At 60.5% G+C, this 18,285-nt stretch overlaps 1 protein-coding gene across 6 annotated transcripts; it reads left to right on the top strand.

The window, feature by feature from the left end:
• Positions 1-381: 381 nt before the first annotated feature.
• Positions 382-14,526, top strand: SLC4A3 (solute carrier family 4 member 3). 6 transcript variants are annotated; one of them, XM_082691460.1, is made up of 23 exons: positions 382-637; positions 1,393-1,536; positions 1,881-2,046; positions 2,654-2,934; positions 3,101-3,216; positions 3,603-3,829; positions 5,387-5,535; positions 5,656-5,836; positions 6,263-6,398; positions 6,653-6,836; positions 7,288-7,387; positions 7,833-8,017; positions 8,898-9,123; positions 9,293-9,511; positions 9,821-9,969; positions 10,163-10,357; positions 10,840-11,058; positions 11,398-11,487; positions 11,982-12,148; positions 12,631-12,884; positions 13,198-13,367; positions 13,534-13,707; positions 14,204-14,526. In XM_082691460.1, the coding sequence occupies exons 2-23, from the start codon at positions 1,486-1,488 to the stop codon at positions 14,279-14,281; spliced, it is 3,717 nt and encodes a 1,238-aa protein (XP_082547586.1). In that variant the 5' UTR covers positions 382-637; positions 1,393-1,485; the 3' UTR covers positions 14,282-14,526. The 6 variants fall into 6 exon arrangements, with proteins under 6 accessions (XP_082547586.1, XP_082547589.1, XP_082547588.1 ...); XM_082691462.1 differs by lacking the exon at positions 382-637 and adding an exon at positions 1,033-1,241 and having other exon boundaries at positions 10,295-10,357; XM_082691459.1 differs by lacking the exon at positions 382-637 and adding an exon at positions 1,034-1,241.
• Positions 14,527-18,285: the final 3,759 nt, after the last annotated feature.

The following is an 18,285-nucleotide window of genomic DNA, read 5'->3' as shown; positions in this document are numbered from 1 at the left end:
TCTCTGCGTGTCTGTTGGGGGAAGGCTGAGATGAGTGTGGGGAGGGTCCAGCCAAGGCGGTGAGTGTTCACAGACCTGCCACCTGCTCTCCCCTCTCCTCGTATGTGGCTTTGAAGGTAGAAATCCTTTGGGCTGAGCTGAGATCCAGATGAGGGTAGGGGTGGGAGAGGGTCTATTACACGTCAAAGGGCTAAACCTCCTTCCCACACAGAGGGGTCCATCATGTCCAGCACCCTGTCTGTCCCCCACACCCCTCTCTGCAGGCGTGGGTTTCCCTCTCTGGAGCTGGCTGGCTCACCTTCTTCTGCCCATTACCTCCCTCCGCAGTTCTGCCCCCACATCCTCTCTGTCTTCCCAAGGATTCAGGGACCTGGCTTCAGCACGCAGATTGGGGGCTGTAATGGATGTAGCCTTGTGCTAGGTGCCCAGTTTTCAGCCAGACACCAGAAGATCAAATTGGGATCCAGCAAGTCCTTCCAGAGACCTTTGCCCTTGGAAAAGGAGATGTGATCCCAGGGAGTGGAGGAGGGGAGAGGAGACGTGGAAACTGAGCTACAGAATCTTAGAGCCGGATGGAACCCTGGAACACTCCTACTCCAGGTTCCTTGGGCCACGGAGGGGGAAACCCGGAGGGGAGGTAATGTGCCAAGGTCAAATGTTGGGTGGTGGCTGGTGGCAGAAACCAGGCATCTGAGCCCATATTGGGACGAAAGGGGCAGGTGGTGGGTGCTTTACGGTGTCTGTGAGCTCCGTTCCCAAGGTTGGAGGGGCTTGTGTGGGCTGGGGGTCGCCTCCAGGACTCCCGAGGGGAGGGAGGGGAGACTAAAAGCAAAGCGGGAGAGCGACCTGGGGATTGTGGGAATGTGGGGCCGTGCACCCGCCCCAGCCCTGCGTGGGGCGCCCTGGGGAAGGGGCTCTGGGCAGGGGTGAGGGGTGGGGGTCCTGCGGGGTCCCGCGCGTGGGGGCCGGGCCGGCCGGGGCGGAGTGAGTCACGGCCCGCCCGCTCCCATTGTGCGGCCTGGCGGCGGCGGCGGCGGCGGAGCTGCGGAGCCAGGCGCGAGGAGGTGGAGCCCCGGGCTGCGGGCTCCGGCGCCTGCGTCCGCCCGGCTGGCCCGGCTTGCCGCCGCCGTGGGCGACCCCCCGGCCGTGCGGCCCTGCGCGGCGCCAGGCCCCCGAGCACGCGCGGGAGGGAGATGGGGCGCGGCGGCCGGCGCAGGCCCCGCACGCTCCGGAGCCCCGAGGTACCGCAGGGCGGGGCTGGGGCGCGGCGGGCCAGGGCCGGGGCCCCGGGGTGTCGCGGGCGTGGCGGGGCCTCGCCTGGGCAGGCGGATGATCGGGCTCGAGGGGGAGAGGGCGGCGGCGCGAGGCTCCTGACCCCGCCTTCTCCCCCAGGGCTCCCCATTAGGCCCCCGCAGCGCCCCCTTCTTCTCAACCCGGTCACGCGTCCCTCAGTGAGCGAGAGGCTCCCGAGCTGCCTCCCCGGCCATGGCCAACGGAGTGATCCCGCCGCCCGGGGGCGCCTCCCCCCTACCCCAGGTGACTGCCGCGCGCGGAGGTGGGAGAAGAGGAAGGAGGGACCCCAAGGAGGAGAGGGGAGTCCTCTGGCCGACCTTGGGACCCCCACATCCGGGGATGGAGCTGGGTTAGAGGGGATGGGGAAAGGGAGGGCCTTTCGGTATTTTTTCAGTTCTCTTGCCTCCTTTCCCCCCAAGCTCTAGGGTCCTGGGAGGCTGACCCAAGGCTGGGGCACAGGGAGAGGGGATTGTTGAAGATGGAGGCCGCTGGTCTTCTCCACCCTCAGCCAGGGTTTGGAGTTGGGGTGGATGTGGGGCGTTCTGGGGTCAAGGGTCCTTCTTAGAAGAGGCTGTCTGAGCCTGCAGGTCCGTGTGCCCTTGGAGGAGCCCCCTCTGAGTCCAGACCTGGAGGAGGAGGACGATGACTTGGGCAAGACCTTGGCTGTGAGCAGGTTTGGGGACCTCATCAGCAAGCCCCCGGCCTGGGACCCTGAGAAGCCCAGCCGCAGCTACAGCGAGCGGGACTTTGAGTGTGGGTAGCCCGGGGCCCCCTAGTGTGGCCGCCCTCACCACCATCACCTTCATTGCCACCATCACCGTGTTCACCACTGGCTTGGTCACCCAGTGCCATCTTGTGCTGGACGCTGTGCGGGACGCTGTGCTGGGCCACCATGCCATGTTAAGTCATCCTGCCTCACTCACCCATCGCCTGTCCACCCTCCTGGGGAGCCGGGCCCCAGACGCAGAGGGAGACATAGGGAGATGGGCCCGAGGCCTCCCTCGGTGACCTTCATCTTCACCAAGGCTCTGCTGTCCCTCCGGCCCTGCCCTCTTCTCTCTGCCTCCTCACCTCCCTCAGCTCTTCTGACTCTGCCTCCCCCCCTTGCTGTATCGTGTCTTCCCGTGTCCCCCAGCCCCATTTCACAGCCCGCCCTCTCCTTGACTCCCGTTCCCCCACTCTACCAGGCCTTACCAATGGCAGGACACGGACACAGGTGTTGGGGGGAGCTGGCTCTCGAGGAAGTTCTAGGGTGCCCTTGTTTGAGGCCCTGAGCTAGAATAAGGTGTGTGCCCCTAGGGTGGTGAGGGGGCCCGCTTCTGCCGTGGGGGCCCCCCAACCGGCTCTCCTGCACCCCCAGTTCACCGGCACACATCCCACCACACCCACCACCCGCTCTCGGCGCGCCTGCCTCCACCCCACAAGCTGCGGCGACTGCCCCCCACCTCTGCCCGGCAGAGCAGGAGGAAGAGGAAGAAGGAGAAAACCTCGGCTCCCCCCTCGGAGGGGACCCCTCCCATCCAGGAGGAGGGGGGAGCTGGAGCGGAGGAGGAGGAAGAGGAAGAGGAGGAGGAAGAGGAAGGGGAATCTGAGGCAGAACCTGTGGAACCCCCGCCCTCAGGGTCCCCACAGAAAGCGAAGGTAGGGGTCTGTTCCTGAAGGAGGGCTGAGTCCTCAGGGAGGGGTGCAGCGGGGAGAAGAGGATGCTGCAGAGGGGGCCGGGGCTGCCTGGGGAGGCAGAGGGGTGGGGGGCGGTTGGGGGCTGAGCCCCGGTGCAGGAACCCAGGGCACGCTGCTTTGTCCACAGTTCTCCATTGGAAGTGATGAGGATGACAGTCCTGGGCTCTCTGGGAGGGCTGCCGTCACCAAGCCTCTGTCCTCGGTGGGCCCTTGCTCTGACAAGAGCCCCCAGCAGTCAGTCAGGTACTGGCCTCCAGCCCAGAGCAGGTCCCAGGCTCCCTTCTGACCCTGGCGACTGTCCCCAGCTCTGACCCTGGAGAAGAAGAGGGGAGTTGAGGAGAGGGAACAGAGGAAGGGGGGAGGGGTTCGTCCTGTCTCTGTCCATAGGGTTGACAAGGAGAAGAGACAAGGGGTCATTAGAGAGGAGGACAGGGATAAAAGTGGAAGACAGACAGGAAGTGGGGGTGGGGCGGTGCGATGGGGACAGGGAGGTAGAGGTCAGCTTCCTTCTCTGTCCAGAAGGAGTCTGTGTCTAGCACCCAGGGGGCTATTCCAGGCCCCACCCCAAGCTGGGGGAGGACAAAGGAACCCCCTAACCTGGCCCATCTCCACCGTGGTTCCCTGTCAAGTCCAAGGCTGCCATGGTGCCTCCTCAGCTCCTCAAGCCCCCGGGCCCGGGTCTCCCGAGTCGCTGGGGAGAAGAGCCGGCCGTGGAGCCCGTCGGCCAGCTATGACCTGCGGGAGCGGCTGTGCCCAGGCAGTGCCCTGGGCACCCCAGGTGGCCCGGAGCAGCAGGTGCCCACTGACGAGGCAGAGGCCCAGATGCTGGGCTCCGCGGACCTGGATGACATGAAGAGTGAGTGACACACTGTGGCAGTGGCAGCCCCCCTGGCCTACCCCCATGGGCGCTCCACAGGTGGGGAACCTAGGAGAAGCTCTGTGTTCTCCCCAACCCAGTGCTGAGTCTCTTCTGCAGTATCCCTGTCTGCTGGAATGTGGCTAGGGACAGGGAGCTCACTACCTCACCAAGCCACCTCTCTGGTTGCCAGAGCTGAGATTTCCCTTCGTGACACCTCTGCCCTTCTGTCCTGATTTTGTCCTCTGAGTCACCCCCTGAATAAGGCAACCCCTCCTTCCACGTGACCTTTGCAGACATTATGTCCCCCTCCCCCCAGGGCTCCTCTTCTCAGCGCAAACTCTTTTTGTCGTCTTCACGCCAGGCCCCTTGAGGGTGAGCCACTCTTCTGGGTCCTGCTTCTCCCCACATCGGGGTCCCCTGACTTGTCGCACCACCCTCGGCGGGGCCTGGCTGTGATTGTGGCACATTCCTTCCATCTTATCAGTGCCCTGGTTTCTGTGCCACCTGTCATCACTCACAGGGCTCTGTGCCCAGGCTGGGGGCATCACTGACCCCACCTCCCTCCCCCTTGGAAGCACAGTGTGTGGGCGGGGGTTGGTGGGGAGGGCTCTGAGCTCAGTACGTCATGGAAAGTTGCCAGGGCCTGAGGACAGGGACAGGAACAATCCGATGGCAGCAGTGGGGTGGGGGTGGGGGGGTCAGGGGAGGGCGTGTTTACAGACTCAGGGTGGGGGTTGGAAGCAGCAGGGAGCCAGCCCAGGGCTGTGGGGAGTCTGGAGGCTTGGGTTGAACAAAGACCACTGATCCAGGCTCCCACCTTTTAGGAGAGCCAGGGCTTAGGGGGTGGAGCAGTGGCCAAGGGCTCAGCCACCGGGAGAACGATGAGCCTGCTGGAGGAGGTCACAGAGCCCAACAGGGCACTGAGCCCTGGGCCTGGGGACACGGAGGGCCAGGGCCTTTGGATGGCCCCGGCCCCCAGCCCTCGAGACTCGCTGGCCTCAGAGGACTTAGAAATGTTGGTGCTGGACCTTGAGGACGGTGATCTGTGTGAATCCCTCCAGGGCCAGCTGAGCCCCATGGCCGGGGAACCAGCCTGTGAGTAAGCGGTGGCTCTCTGTGGCTGCTGGCCTGGAAGGGGCAAGCAGGGAGGAAGGGCAAGAGCTCAGCTTGAGTCAGCCAGATGTGTACCTGTGGGGGAGACCTGGGTGTCAAGAGAGGGCATAGGGAAAGGACTGGGGGCCTGGTGACTTCATGTAGGTCCTGGTGCTCTGGAATGAGAGGCAGTGGCCATGGGGGAGGTTGGGCAACCCGGGTTTGGACCGAGTTGGGATTTGCCTTCTTACAGTGGCTTAGCCAGTGGTCCCCTCTGTTCCTATGGAATTGTCATTCTCCTTCTCTGGGCCTGTGTGTCTTTGTCTGTGACACGCCTGTGCCGGCTTATGCGGTTGTGTGGACATGGCCCCTGGCTGGCCAGGGCAGGGGGCTGGAGGGCTGGCTCTGACCATGAGGTCCTGAGCTGGACCCCCAGGACCACCAAGCCTGCCTGGCCTGTAGGTCACCGGCTGGAGGACAACCCTGGTGTGCGGCGGCACCTGGTGAAGAAGCCCTCTCGGACGCAGGCCGGGAGGGGCAGCCCGGGGGGCTTGGCCCCAATCCTGCGCAGGAAGAAGAAGAAGAAGAAGCTGGATCGGAGGCCTCATGAGGTACAGGGGCCTGAGGGCTGGGCCTCCGTTTCCGGCCTTCCTCTCCTTCCCCTACCCCACCCCCCCCCCCCCCCCCCCCGTGGGCCGCAGACCCTCACCCTGGGCTCCTGCCTCACTCAGGTGTTCGTGGAGCTGAACGAGCTGACGCTGGACCGCAGCCAGGAGCCCCACTGGCGGGAGACGGCGCGCTGGATCAAGTTTGAGGAGGATGTGGAAGAAGAAACAGAGCGCTGGGGGAAGCCTCACGTGGCCTCGCTCTCCTTCCGCAGCCTTCTGGAACTCCGGAGGACCATCGCCCACGGTAGGGACCCTGCAGGCCTGGCCCTGGGCTGTGTGCCCTCTTCGCCGGCCATGGAGTTCGGCTAGCAGCAGGCTGTCCAGCTTGGGGGATGCTGCTCTCCGGGGGCCTGTGTCCAGGCAAGGTCTGGCTGCCACCTTGGAGATGGGGAGTCCGAGCCCCTGTGTAGCCGTGAGCTGGAGGGGCCAGGCTGTGCTGCTCTAGGCTCCCGTCCCCGCGCCCAACACTAACCAGCGACTCCCCTCCCTGGTTCGCTCCAGGTTCCCTCTGCACATCCCTGTGTCTGGCTCGTTGGGGCCAGGTGTCACTGAGTACCTGCTGTGTGCACTGAGGGCTGGGTCACCCGGCATGTCTGCCTGCCCTTGGGGAGCAAGGCGACAGGGGTGGCTTTTTCTCTCTGATGGGACCCTCCCCCACCTATCCCCCCAGGAGCTGCCCTCCTGGACCTGGAACAGACCACTCTGCCGGGGATCGCCCATCTCGTGGTGGAGACCATGATCGTGTCTGACCAGATCCGTCCGGAGGACAGGGCCAGCGTCCTGCGTACCCTCTTACTGAAACACAGGTGCCAGTGTGGGGGGCCTCGGTCGGGGCATTCTTGTGCCTGTGCTCTTCCAGGATCATGGACTCTCCTGTGCGGTTTTCTAGCCTCTGCTTGAATAACCCCAGTGATGGGGAGCTTATTACTCTTTCACTCTCGGACAGGACCAGCCATTAGAAAGTTCTTCCTTCCACGGAGGGAGGAGGGGCGGAGGCCCTGACCCTCCCGTTTCTCTGCCTCTCTCCCTAACCGGCCTTGCTCCTCTGCCCTCTTCACAGCCATCCCAACGATGACAAGGACACTGGCTTCTTTCCCCGAAACCCATCCAGTTCCAGCGTGAACTCCGTCCTAGGGAATCATCACCCGCCCCCCAGCCACGGCCCTGATGGTGCAGTGCCCACCATGGCTGATGATGTGGGGGAGCCAGCCCCACTCTGGCCTCATGACCCTGATGCCAAGGAGGTCAGTCGCCTTGCTCGGACCTGGGCTGGGGGACTGTGGGGGCTTCTGGTTTCTCTGGAGGCCGCCACTGGCTTCCGGGAGTGGGTTAGGGAGGTTGGATGGCTGGTACCCTGTGGGGGATGTGGGGGGACCTGTAGGAGACATGCATGAGGGCCCCTGCCCTACAGAACCAGGAGGTTAAATGGGGTGATATGGCAGACCCAGGGGACCCATTTCAACAAGACAAGGTAGAGGTGGTGGCGGGCAGCTTGGGGTGGGGGTCGACAGCCTGAACAGTCTCCTCTCGGTATGGGGTGCATCACAGACAATCCCTTTCCTGGCTGGGGAGGGAGAAAAGAGGCCCCCCCTCTGGGGGGTCAGAGGGCAGAGTCCAGGGCTGGAGCAAGGGATGGGAAGGCCAGCCACGGCCTCCGGTCAGGGTCCCAGCCCTATTCCAGTTCTGCGTCCTCAGAAGCCTCTCCACATGCCTGGGGGAGAAGGTCACCGGGGAAAAAGCCTGAAGCTGCTGGAGAAGATCCCCGAAGATGCTGAGGCTACTGTTGTGCTCGTGGGTGAGGAGGAAGGGGGTCCTGGGCGTGTGGGCTTCCCCTGCGCTCTGCTTGTCCTCCGCTCCGGCCTGCAGGCTCCTTCCAACCCTGTTCAGGCCCCCAGTGCATCCCTGCCTTTCCTCATTGCCTGTCTCGCCCCCAGCTCGCTCTTTCTCAGTTCTCTGCTTCCTGTTCGGTTTTCCACTGTCTTAGACTGCCGCTAGTCCACAGAGCACTTTTGTGAGAATTAAAGAGAAGGACTCCTTCTCGGACACTGTTAACTTTTCCTCTACTCGTAAATAATAATAAATTTACAAACGTATACACGAATAGGGTTTCTTTACATTGGGCTTAATTTGTGCAGCACACCACCTGCTCAACTGTACAGGGTGGCCCCAGATGTTTTTCTCCGGGTCCAGCCTGGAGGGCTCTTCTTTGCTCAGTGCCCGGTGCCTTACTTTCCCCCCAGGGTGTGTGCCTTTCCTGGAGCAGCCGGCAGCAGCTTTTGTGCGCCTGAATGAGGCCGTGCTCTTGGAGTCTGTGCTCGAGGTCCCTGTGCCTGTGCGCTTCCTCTTTGTGATGCTGGGTCCCAGCCACACCAGCACTGACTATCACGAGCTTGGGCGCTCCATTGCCACCCTCATGTCTGACAAGGTGGGTCCTGCAGACTCTAGGCCTGTTCCCCCGGGGTCCTCTTTTTCTCCTGTCACTCACTGCCTACATTCCTGGCCCTGGAGGCCTTTCTGGGTAGAGGCAGCACTCTGGAGTGGTGAGGGAGGGAGCTGTTGGCCAAGGGCAGAAAAGGGAGCCTGGGTTGGGACTGTGAGAAGGGGAGGTGGTTGAAGGGGGAGAACAAAAGCCCAGATCCCCAAATCTTGGATGTGACCTAAGACTGGAAAGGGAGGGCTGGATATATTGGTTTTTGCTGTGGCTTCTCTCAGCTGGGACAGGAAGGTCCTTTAACCAGGGGCGATGTTGAAAATGCTAACTGACCAACCCGGGGCGGGTGGGAGCTCTCTGGACAAAATGATTCTGGGGGCCTCTGCTATGCCTGGTGTTGCCCATTTAGTTGTTGCATTGTGGAAAAGTCTGCAAGCTCCTAGGGGAATAGGAGGCACTCAGAGTTTCAGGGCTGTGGCCAATTGTGGGCAAGTAAGGACGTGAGTCAATATTTTATTTTATTTTATTTTTTATTTTTTTTAAAAAAGATTTATTTATTTGACAGAGAGAGAGATCACAAGTAGGCAGAGAGACAGGCAGAGAGGGGGGGGGAAGCAGGCTCCGCATTGAGCAGAGAGCCCGATGTAGGGCTCGATCCCAGGACCCTGAGATCATGACCCGAGCCAAAGGCAGAGGCTTTAACCCACTGAGCCACCCAGGCACCACATGAGTCAATATTCTGACAGTTGGACTAGGCCTGTGTATGTGGCCAGACACCCACCTTGCCTCTGGGTCGGTGACGGCCTAACACCTCCTCCTTGAAGCCCTCCCAGGGGCTCTCTGGATGCTTAGTCCTTGCCTCTCCTGCCTCCAGCTGTTTCACGAGGCTGCCTACCAGGCAGACGACCGGCAGGACCTCCTGAGCGCCATCAGCGAGTTCCTGGATGGCAGCATCGTGATCCCTCCATCCGAGGTGGAGGGCCGTGACCTGCTGCGCTCTGTGGCTGCCTTCCAGCGGGAGCTGCTGAGGAAGCGGCGGGAGCGTGAACAGACCAAAGTGGAGATGACCACCCAGGGAAGCTATGTGGCCCCCGGGAAAGGTCAGACCCTTTGGGGCCCGTACCCCGCCCTCCCGCCCACTGCAGCTCCTAAGGTCATGAGCCCTAACTCCTGTATGCCAGCTTCTAGTCCCTGATGGGGAGGATTGAGCCCAGAGCCCCCCAGTAGGAGGGGGTGGTCTGGGCTCCAGCAGCTCCTTGCACCCCCCAGAGCTGTCAGTGGAGCTAGGGGGCTCCGAGGCAACCCCTGAAGACGACCCCCTGCTGCGGACTGGCTCGGTGTTTGGGGGGCTTGTGCGAGATGTGAAACGTCGGTACCCACACTACCCCAGTGACCTGCGAGACGCCCTGCACTCCCAGTGCGTGGCAGCTGTGCTCTTCATCTACTTCGCCGCCCTTAGCCCTGCCATCACCTTCGGGGGGCTGCTAGGTGAGGGGCAGGGGACCCAGTGTCACCTGCAAGGTCTGTGGTCAGGGGGTCTCAGGCATCACTTTTGCAGGGGGGCTATACAGTGAGAGGAGGCAGGAAGGGTGCAAGGGGTCGGGGAGCCTGTGACTGGAGGTGGGGGTGGACGGGGGAAGGTGGGAGGGTGGGGCTGGGGGAGTGGGACCTGTCTATTGCCCTACGAGGCTACTCTGTCGTAGTTGGGTCCCCAGGTCAGGGTAGGCTAGATGAAGAGGAGGGGCTGGGTAGAAGGAGCCAGGCCAGGGCCCTCCCACTGACCCTTGCCTGCACCAGGGGAGAAGACTGAGGGGCTGATGGGTGTGTCGGAGCTGATTGTGTCCACCGCGGTGCTCGGCGTCCTCTTCTCTCTGCTGGGGGCCCAGCCGCTGCTTGTAGTTGGCTTCTCAGGGCCATTGCTGGTCTTCGAAGAAGCTTTCTTCAAGGTGACAGCCCTCCCCTGCCCCTCCCCAGGGATCTCATGTCCCATCTCTCGGCCCAGATAATGGGGTCCCTGCAGTCTCCCTTCTCCTCCCCCTTTAGAGTTCACCCCGCCCGCCCCCACTCCAGCCCATCCCATGGGGCCCGATGTCTAGGGCAGACCACTGTGGTTAACCGCACCTCCCTCCTGGCCTCCAGTTCTGCCGAGCCCAGGACCTGGAGTACCTCACCGGCCGGGTGTGGGTTGGCCTCTGGCTGGTGGTCTTTGTCCTTGCCCTGGTGGCCGCTGAAGGCAGCTTCCTGGTCCGCTATATCTCACCTTTCACCCAGGAGATCTTCGCCTTCCTCATCTCACTTATTTTCATCTACGAGACCTTCCACAAGCTCTACAAGGTGGAGATCCAGAGAGGTCTTCGGGGTGGACATGGGTGGGGGCTGGGTAGCACCCTGGGGAGGGGTGCACGGCAGTGGGGCGGCGTGGAGCACTGGGAGCAGAGGGGACAGGGAGGAGGGCTCCTCTGGGTGTGGGCGTGTGGGGGGGGGCGCGGGACACCCTGAGTAAGGTCAGAGCTGCCAGACAAGGAGTCGGAGCCAGAAGGTACAGATTAGAACCCCAGCAGGATTCAGCCAGTATGTGCTTGTGGGGGGGCACTCTCAGTGCTGTGGGGCTCCTTTTGTAGAGGAGTATGTGTACGTGTGTGTGTGTGTGTGTGTGTGTGTGTGTGTATGCGATGCAGCTTGATGTCCTGTGACCCTGTTGCCTGGTCAGGTGTGGGAGGGGTCAGCGCTCCCCCTCACAGTGGTATGAAAGTAAGTTGATAACATTGTGGTCACCTGCTCAGGGGAGTGCTAGGGCATCCTTGTAACCCCCACAGGTGTTCACGGAGCACCCACTGCTGCCATTTTACCCCCCTGAGGGGGCTTTGGAAGCTGGGCTAGAGCTGAATGGGAGTGCTGTGCCCCCCACCGAGGGGCTGCCTGGCCCTAGGAACCAGCCCAACACGGCTCTGCTGTCCCTCATCCTCATGCTTGGAACCTTTCTCATTGCCTTCTTCCTGCGAAAGTTCAGGAACAGCCGCTTCCTGGGAGGCAAGGTGCGTGGCTGAGAAGGGGTGGGGATTCTCCATGGGTTCCCCTGGGAGTTCCTGTCATCACAGCCAGTCTTCGCTCCAGAGGGGCGCTTTTCCCTTCTCCCGGTCAACCCGTGAACCTAAACCACATCTGTGCCATCCCTTCCGGGTCAGAAGCTTCAGCGAAGTTTAACCAGGCCAGGAATGCTGTCTTGAGCTGGGTGGCACCTGTGGGATTTAGAAGGACAGGTCAGGGGATTTCTGGCTCCAGACCTGAGAGAGTGGGGAGTAATAAGTCCCCATGTTTGTCTCCTGACCCTCACTTCTGCCTTTGCTCCTTTCCCCGCACTGGCCACTCCCAAGGCTCGCCGCATCATTGGGGATTTTGGCATCCCCATTTCCATTCTGGTGATGGTCCTCGTGGATTACTCGATTACAGACACCTACACACAGGTGAGCAGGGCCCGCCTCCCTCCAGCGGGGGCTTCTCACCCGAGTCTTGGGAGGGAGGCCACGACACGTCTCCATTGCCATAGTGGTCATGATCACAGGCAGAATTCAGCCTTTTTAGTGGAGGGCTGACCTGCTGGGGCCATGCTGGGGTGGCGGGCTGGGGACAGCTGAGCGGTTCAGCGGATGAGGTCAGTCAGGGGGTCTGAGGCTATATGTGAGCCTTAGCCTAGACTCCTGGCACGGGTGTGGGGCTGGGGGCCAAAGGACAGTTGTACCTGGGGCTCAGGGAGAAAGGATGTCATTCTCTGTCCGCTACCAAATCCTTGGAGAGACTCTGGGAGATGGAAAACTAATTTCCCCCAAACCTGTTCACATCCAGGTTTCCTGGAGGCTTGGTACTGGGAACACAGAGCTTGGTGGGAGCAGCTGCTACATGGGGTTCTTAACATGGGGAGGCTGTGTCCCTGAACCCCGTCTTCCTTCCCCCCATGCAGAAGCTGACGGTGCCCACTGGGCTTTCAGTGACGTCGCCCCATAAGCGCACGTGGTTCATCCCACCCCTGGGCAGTGCCCGTCCTTTCCCACCGTGGATGATGGTGGCAGCTGCTGTCCCTGCCCTGCTGGTCCTCATCCTGATCTTCATGGAGACCCAGATCACTGCGTGAGAGGGCTGGGGGACTCGGTGCGGGAGGCCGGGGAGGAGTGGAAGGCAATAGGATTGGTGGCAGGGGTGGGGCACATGGCCCGGGGCACAGTTTCCCTCCGGGGTTGTGACAGGAGAGCCATCTGTCCCCACTGCCATGTGCAGGGTGGCCGCTGGCAGTCCTCACCACAGTCTGGCACTGTTCTCTCTCACCCAGCGATGCTCCCATGCGTCTCATTTGGGTTAAACCACAGTGTGGTGAGATCTGGCGTCTGGCTTTTGTGGCATTTTAAATATCCACAGTATGAGGTTTTAGCTCCAATTTGCTTCGATGTGAGAACACCACTTTGGGAGCTTGGAAGAGGAAGTTGGCAGATCCCGGGGAGGGCCCTTCAGGCCATGCCGGTCCTTACCCCCGACAACGCGGGACCTGCTGCGCATGCCTGGCCCTGTGGCCGGCCTGCCCTCCCCACCACCCAGCCCCGCTTCCCGTCCTGCAGGCTCATCGTCAGCCAGAAGGCCCGGAGGCTGCTTAAGGGCTCCGGCTTCCACCTAGACTTGCTGCTGATCGGCTCCCTGGGTGGGCTCTGCGGGCTGTTCGGGCTGCCCTGGCTCACGGCCGCCACTGTCCGCTCGGTCACTCACGTGAATGCCCTGACGGTGATGCGCACTGCCATCGCGCCCGGGGACAAGCCCCAGATCCAGGAGGTGCGGGAGCAGCGGGTCACCGGAGTGCTCATCGCCAGCCTCGTGGGTGAGAGCACCCACCTCGCAAGGCCCCAGTCCCCGCTCCGCAGACCTGCCTCCTTGGACCCGGTGCCCGTCAGTCGGCTCTCTCTCCTGGGCTGGCCTCAGGTCCCTTCTGGGTCTCCAGTTGCGCCCGCTCTCACCCCAACCTGCCTTGTAGCATTCTGAGCCTCTTTACCCTGAGCACTTTCCAGGTTCTCCATCCGGCTCTGTCTTCTCTCGGGCGTAGCGACGAGGCCCAGCCGGTCCCCCTCCACCAGGCCCGTCCATCCTCATGGGGGCTGTCCGAGGGGTCAGGAAGTCTGTGTCACCTCCTCCAGGCCTGTCCATCGTCATGGGGGCGGTGCTGCGCCGGATCCCGCTGGCTGTGCTCTTTGGGATTTTCCTGTACATGGGGGTCACGTCGCTGTCGGGGATCCAGCTGTCCCAGCGTCTTTTGCTCATCCTCATGCCGGCGAAACACCATCCTGAGCAGCCCTATGTGACCAAGGTAGGGCTGGGCAGCATGGCGGTGGGGAGCTGGGGGGTTGGGGAGGGGTCGCAAGGATGCCGGGGCTGGAGAGGGACAGCGTGACGATGGAGGTTTAGGGACCCCGGGAGCTGTGGGTGGGAGCCGGCTGGGCGCTGTGCCGTGAGACCAGAGGCCTGCTCCCCAGGTGAAGACGTGGCGAATGCACCTGTTCACCTGCATCCAGCTGAGCTGCATCGCCCTGCTGTGGGTGGTCAAGTCCACGGCCGCCTCCCTCGCCTTCCCCTTCCTGCTGCTGCTCACGGTGCCTCTGAGGCGTTGTCTTCTGCCCCGGCTCTTCCAGGACAGGGAGCTTCAGGCGGTAAGGGATGCTGCTCAGGGCCCTGGACTCAGGGAGGCCTGGGTTCCAGTCCCCCCCCCCCCCCCCCCGCCATGCCCCCTGCTGGTTGTGAGACGGGAGGCAAGTTCCCAGAGTTCCTGAAGTCTCCATTCCAGCTGTGTAAATGGGCGGGTCTACCTTAGAGACATGTGGTGAGGATTGAGACCTGTGTGGGTAAAGCACAGAGCGGGAGGGCTTGGGGTGTGGTATAGCGTAGGACTGCTCCCGATGGCTGGGAAGAGGTACTTGTTGTCGTTCTTATTATCATCTGGAGTGTCCCTGGGGCAGTGACCTGAGGGTTTTTGCCGGAGGGGAGTGTTTCCGGGGGCAGTCCCTCATGGTCCCTGCAGACAGCCTGCGGACAGCGAGGCCCGAGGCCCGAGAAGGTCTAGACTGTCCCCCGCCCCGGAAGAGTTGCTGGGGGAATGGGAGGGCGAGCGCCGCCTCCCTGCCCCTGCCGACCTTCTCCTTTCTGCAGCTGGACTCGGAAGATGCTGAGCCTAACTTTGACGAGGACGGCCAGGATGAGTACAACGAGCTGCACATGCCTGTGTGACCCTCCGCCGTCGGGCCCCTCAAGAGACCGTGACACCTTAGTGATCCACACCTGGGCTCCAGGCAGAGCCCAGCCTCGGGGCCAGCGGGCTCCTCCCAACCCAGAGATGTGCCTGGAGCCCCTCACACCACAGCCAGGGTGGCCCGCTGACTCTGCCTCGGGCACTGACCTTGGCTCACCCAGGCCCGTTCACAGACCAGACCGGCACAGACTTTGAGCTCATTATAACCACACTCCTTGTCTTGTGTCTGCCTCACTTTCTTGGTTCCACCCTTGGTCTGCCTGGTCATGCTTATCCAACTGGAATTGGAAGAATTCTGTTTTCAGGGTCATCAAAACCAGGGAGAGGTTTGAGGCAAGGACAGTATTCTTGGGGGAAAGGGAGAGAATCAAGACCACAGAAGGTCAGAGCTGGATGTTATCATGACCCCTTGAGTCGTCGCAAGTACAGCTGGGGAGCGGGAGGCTCAGGGTCTGGCTCAAGGTCACATACTGTTAATCTAGCCCCTGCTTGGAAGGGAGAGTGTGGGGGAGGTGTGAGGGATGAGGTCACTTTGCTTTAGCCATTAGAGAAATCAGTGTCCCCAGTGGCTGTGAGGCTATAGAAGGAAATGGAAAATGTTTTCTTTCCTTGATCCCTGGCATTCCGAGAAGCAGGGACAGTAGCCCAATCCCCTAGACGCCAGGGTGGCGCTGGATTTGGGGTCTCCTGACCATTTTAGATTCTCACGGTTTAAGAGTAGCAGTTTGGGGATTCCTGAGGCCACTCCTTGTGCAACAGTCTGTTCTGCCAGAAATAACCTGGGAGGCCTTGAAGAGGGTGCAAACTGGGAGCCCGTTGCGTCACAGTTGCTAGGCAACCAGTAAGGATGTGAAGCCGGTTGTCCCTGTGTGGCCCCCTGGTGGCCACTCTCGCACACTGCCGGCTCTGTGCCCTCTGGGCAGGAGTCGCACTGCCATCTGGTGGACCCGCTGGATCTCTAGGTCAGAGACCCCATAGGAAAAGTTCATACTTCCCTGGAAGACACAGGGTGGGGCGTGGTTCCAGAGAGGTTCCGTGGAGTTGCACAGCCCTGGGCGGCTCTGAGCAACCAGGATCCTCAGTCCCACCTTAGGGGGCCCTGCTTCTTCCTTACCCCTTCCCCCGTCTCCTCCTAGTGTTCAGGCCAACAGCTAGAACTCTGAAGTTGGTCAGCAGAGAGGGGACAGACCTCCGTGAGGCTGTTTGTTGTGTTTATAGGGAAGAGATGCACCCTTTGAAATGTCCCGGATTGTCATTGAGCATTTTATTCTCGTTGGCCCCTTTGGTCTCTGGCTACAGGACAGCCTCTAACTTCATTGGGCCTTTGGCCCCTTGGGGCTGTGTGAAGACAAAAATCCCTTTTCCTTTACATTGGCCAAGTCCAGGTGGAATTTCAGAGGAACTGTGCCAGGAACAGAGAGTCAAGGTGAAACGCAAAAACCTAGAACATAGACCAGCGCAGAGCAGATGATAAACCAGACGGCAGGGGCCCTGTGCTCTGATGCCTGGGGGAGAGAGGCTTTGTATGCAGGGCTCTGTTCCTTTCCTGAGCCCTGCTCAGGTGTCTTGGCTCCATTTTGGGCCTTGGTGTGGGCAGGTCTCCCCGTTTGGTTCGGGGGATGCTGGGAGCCCACAAGATAACAGCTCCTTCTGAGCCTGGGGGGTGGGGGGAAGTGGAGAGCTGAGCCAGGACAGCTCAGCTCCTCGCTGGACACAGGATGTGTCTGTCATCTCTGTTGGGCAAGTAGCTGAGAGTTGGGGGGTGGTCCTCAAGTGGAAAATGAGAAACCAGAGAATGAGGGACATTTGGAGTTGGTCCTGAATCCTTTACAGCCTCCGTGTTTCCTCTGACTTTCTCTTTACTTACCCTCTAACCTAATCCTTCTGGGGCACTGGGCAGCTCGACTGAGGACAGGGGAAGGAGAGGGAACCAACAGACAGGACCCCACTCTGGCACCATTTTAGTGGCACAGCTCTGGGGGACTCGGATGGGGTTAGAGGTATCCTGAATGACAGGCCCCACTGCTACCTGCTTTGGATGGGAAGCAGTGTGGTGAGTGAGCACGAGCAAGGTGGGGCAGGACCCTTCTAATAAGGAGAACTGTGGGCTCATCGCCATGTGACCCTTCCCTTGCAGCTTTCTGTGTGGGATTATGGTCCCATCCTGGGTAGCTGCCCAAAGCTTTCATTCTCAGACAAGTTCAAGCCCACGTCAGGGACCAGAGAAGTGCTAACTCATTCTTTTACTTTGAGCAGAGAGGGCGGCTGGCACGTCCTCGTTCCGTGCTGAGGATTCAGCTCACTCAGGATGTCTATGCCCTCGTGAAAGCTTCTGGCTGTGAGAGCTCATAGACCATCTGCTTGGACTGCCCCGGGCCCCTCCTTCAGGGCACAGAACCTGGCAATAATGGGTCCCATTTGGCAGTCTGTGTGACATCTCTTCTTCTGTCAGGTGACTCAAATAACGATCCTGCCTGTTGACACTTAGAGCTTCTAAAGGGAATTTTGAGTAGCAGTGGAAAGGCAAAGCAGAACTCAAGGACACTTGTGCCGAATGCTGCCCATACAGCGGGTGACGAGGCCATTGCTGACAACAACAGGAGAGTCCTGAACGGGTGGATTGAATCCCGCCTGGCAAACGGGAAACCCAACGTGAGGCATTTGGTTTCCAGCAAAATAAATTACATAACTGTCTGAGAGCGAGGACTTGATTGGTCGTGTGGCTCCCCCCCCTTGTGCAAGAAGCAAACTCCAATATTTGTAGGGCTTATGTTTCGGAGGAAGGTTTCGTATTTGAGACCTCTGCTGGGATTTATTTTAATCTAGTTGGAAAAGTTGCTTTTTGTTGAACAATCCTTTGTCAGGTGCTGACCAAGGAGACAGACTTTGGGAAATGCTTCCGGGGGTGGGGCGTCTTGCCTGGATCTGGGGGGACTTGGAGGAGGAGCAGGGAGCCCTTGGGACAGGGCTCCCTGGACCATGGGAGGTGCAGGACAGAGAACAGGTGGTCCAACTAGAGAGAGAAGGGGGCCTGGAAGCTGCTGGACGATAGTATTGAGGATTGTCACTTTCTTGGTGTCCAGTCGTCATAATCTCCTCAAGGTCCAAAGAGACATCATGGGTTTCTTTCTGAGCCAGGTGGATGGAGAGATGTTGGGGATCCTGCATACCAGGCTGATGAGCTGACCGTGGTGTGTGGGGTGCCATCAGAGGCCTCAGGAGCTGTAGGACCCAAATGGGGGCTGGACAGGGAGCCAGAGAAATGGCTCTGGGGCTCAAGTCAGCAGGAAGCATCATGGTCCTGCTTAGCATCCTGTTCCTGCTCCTCCAGTGGTTCTTCAAAATGCTAATGACAGAGGGACCAGAGCACTTCTTTGTGCTGGTTGTGGAGGGCCCATGTATACAGGGCTTCTTTATAAGAGCTTATCCCAAAGTAAGTAGGTGCCCAGTCCTCACCTGTTTCCCACTATAGCTGAAAGTCGCTTCTCATTCTTGCTTCTCCTTAGTGGGAAAGACAAATATGTGGTGTGTTTATTTATTTTAGAAAAGGCAGGACCATGTCTATTCTCTTCTGTTTACCATGCAACCTGGAAGTCAGTATGTAGCGTATTCTAATGTTTGGGGTCATTGGTTGGGGGCTATGATCTGTGAGGCCCTTCCTGGCTCTGTTGGCCTTGCTGTTGTTGGGGGACATTGGGTTTCCATGGCCAGAGCAGGAGGCTGGGAGGTCGGAGTCTGGGTTCTAGCTCGGCTCAGGCATTAGGTGATGACTTCAGTTATGTCCCCTCATCCTCCTGGCAGATTCGCGATGTGGCTCCAATGCTGCTTGCATGCACCTGCTGTTCTTCTAACAGACCTAGGCTACTGCAGTGGCTGCCTCAGGAAGGTGGGAAGCAGGAGGCTCTAGGGCCATGGTAACTATCTCCCTGCCACCCCCCACCCCCCAACCACCTCTGGGCAAAGTTACTAAGCTTAAGAACAT

Source organism: Mustela nivalis (genome assembly GCF_964662115.1).
Source record: "Mustela nivalis genome assembly, chromosome: 11".
In the NCBI taxonomy this organism is placed as follows: Eukaryota; Metazoa; Chordata; class Mammalia; order Carnivora; family Mustelidae; genus Mustela; species Mustela nivalis.
This window is presented reverse-complemented; position numbering and strand designations above follow the sequence as displayed.

Excerpts from the sequence above, each read along its gene's own strand:
- SLC4A3 (XM_082691460.1), top strand. The coding sequence starts at position 1,486 with ATGGCCAACGGAGTGATCCCGCCGCCCGGGGGCGCCTCCCCCCTACCC. Across the intron at positions 5,536-5,655 it reads TGGATCGGAGGCCTCATGAG|GTGTTCGTGGAGCTGAACGA; the intron begins GTACAGGGGCCT and ends TGCCTCACTCAG. Across the intron at positions 8,018-8,897 it reads CCACCCTCATGTCTGACAAG|CTGTTTCACGAGGCTGCCTA; the intron begins GTGGGTCCTGCA and ends TCCTGCCTCCAG.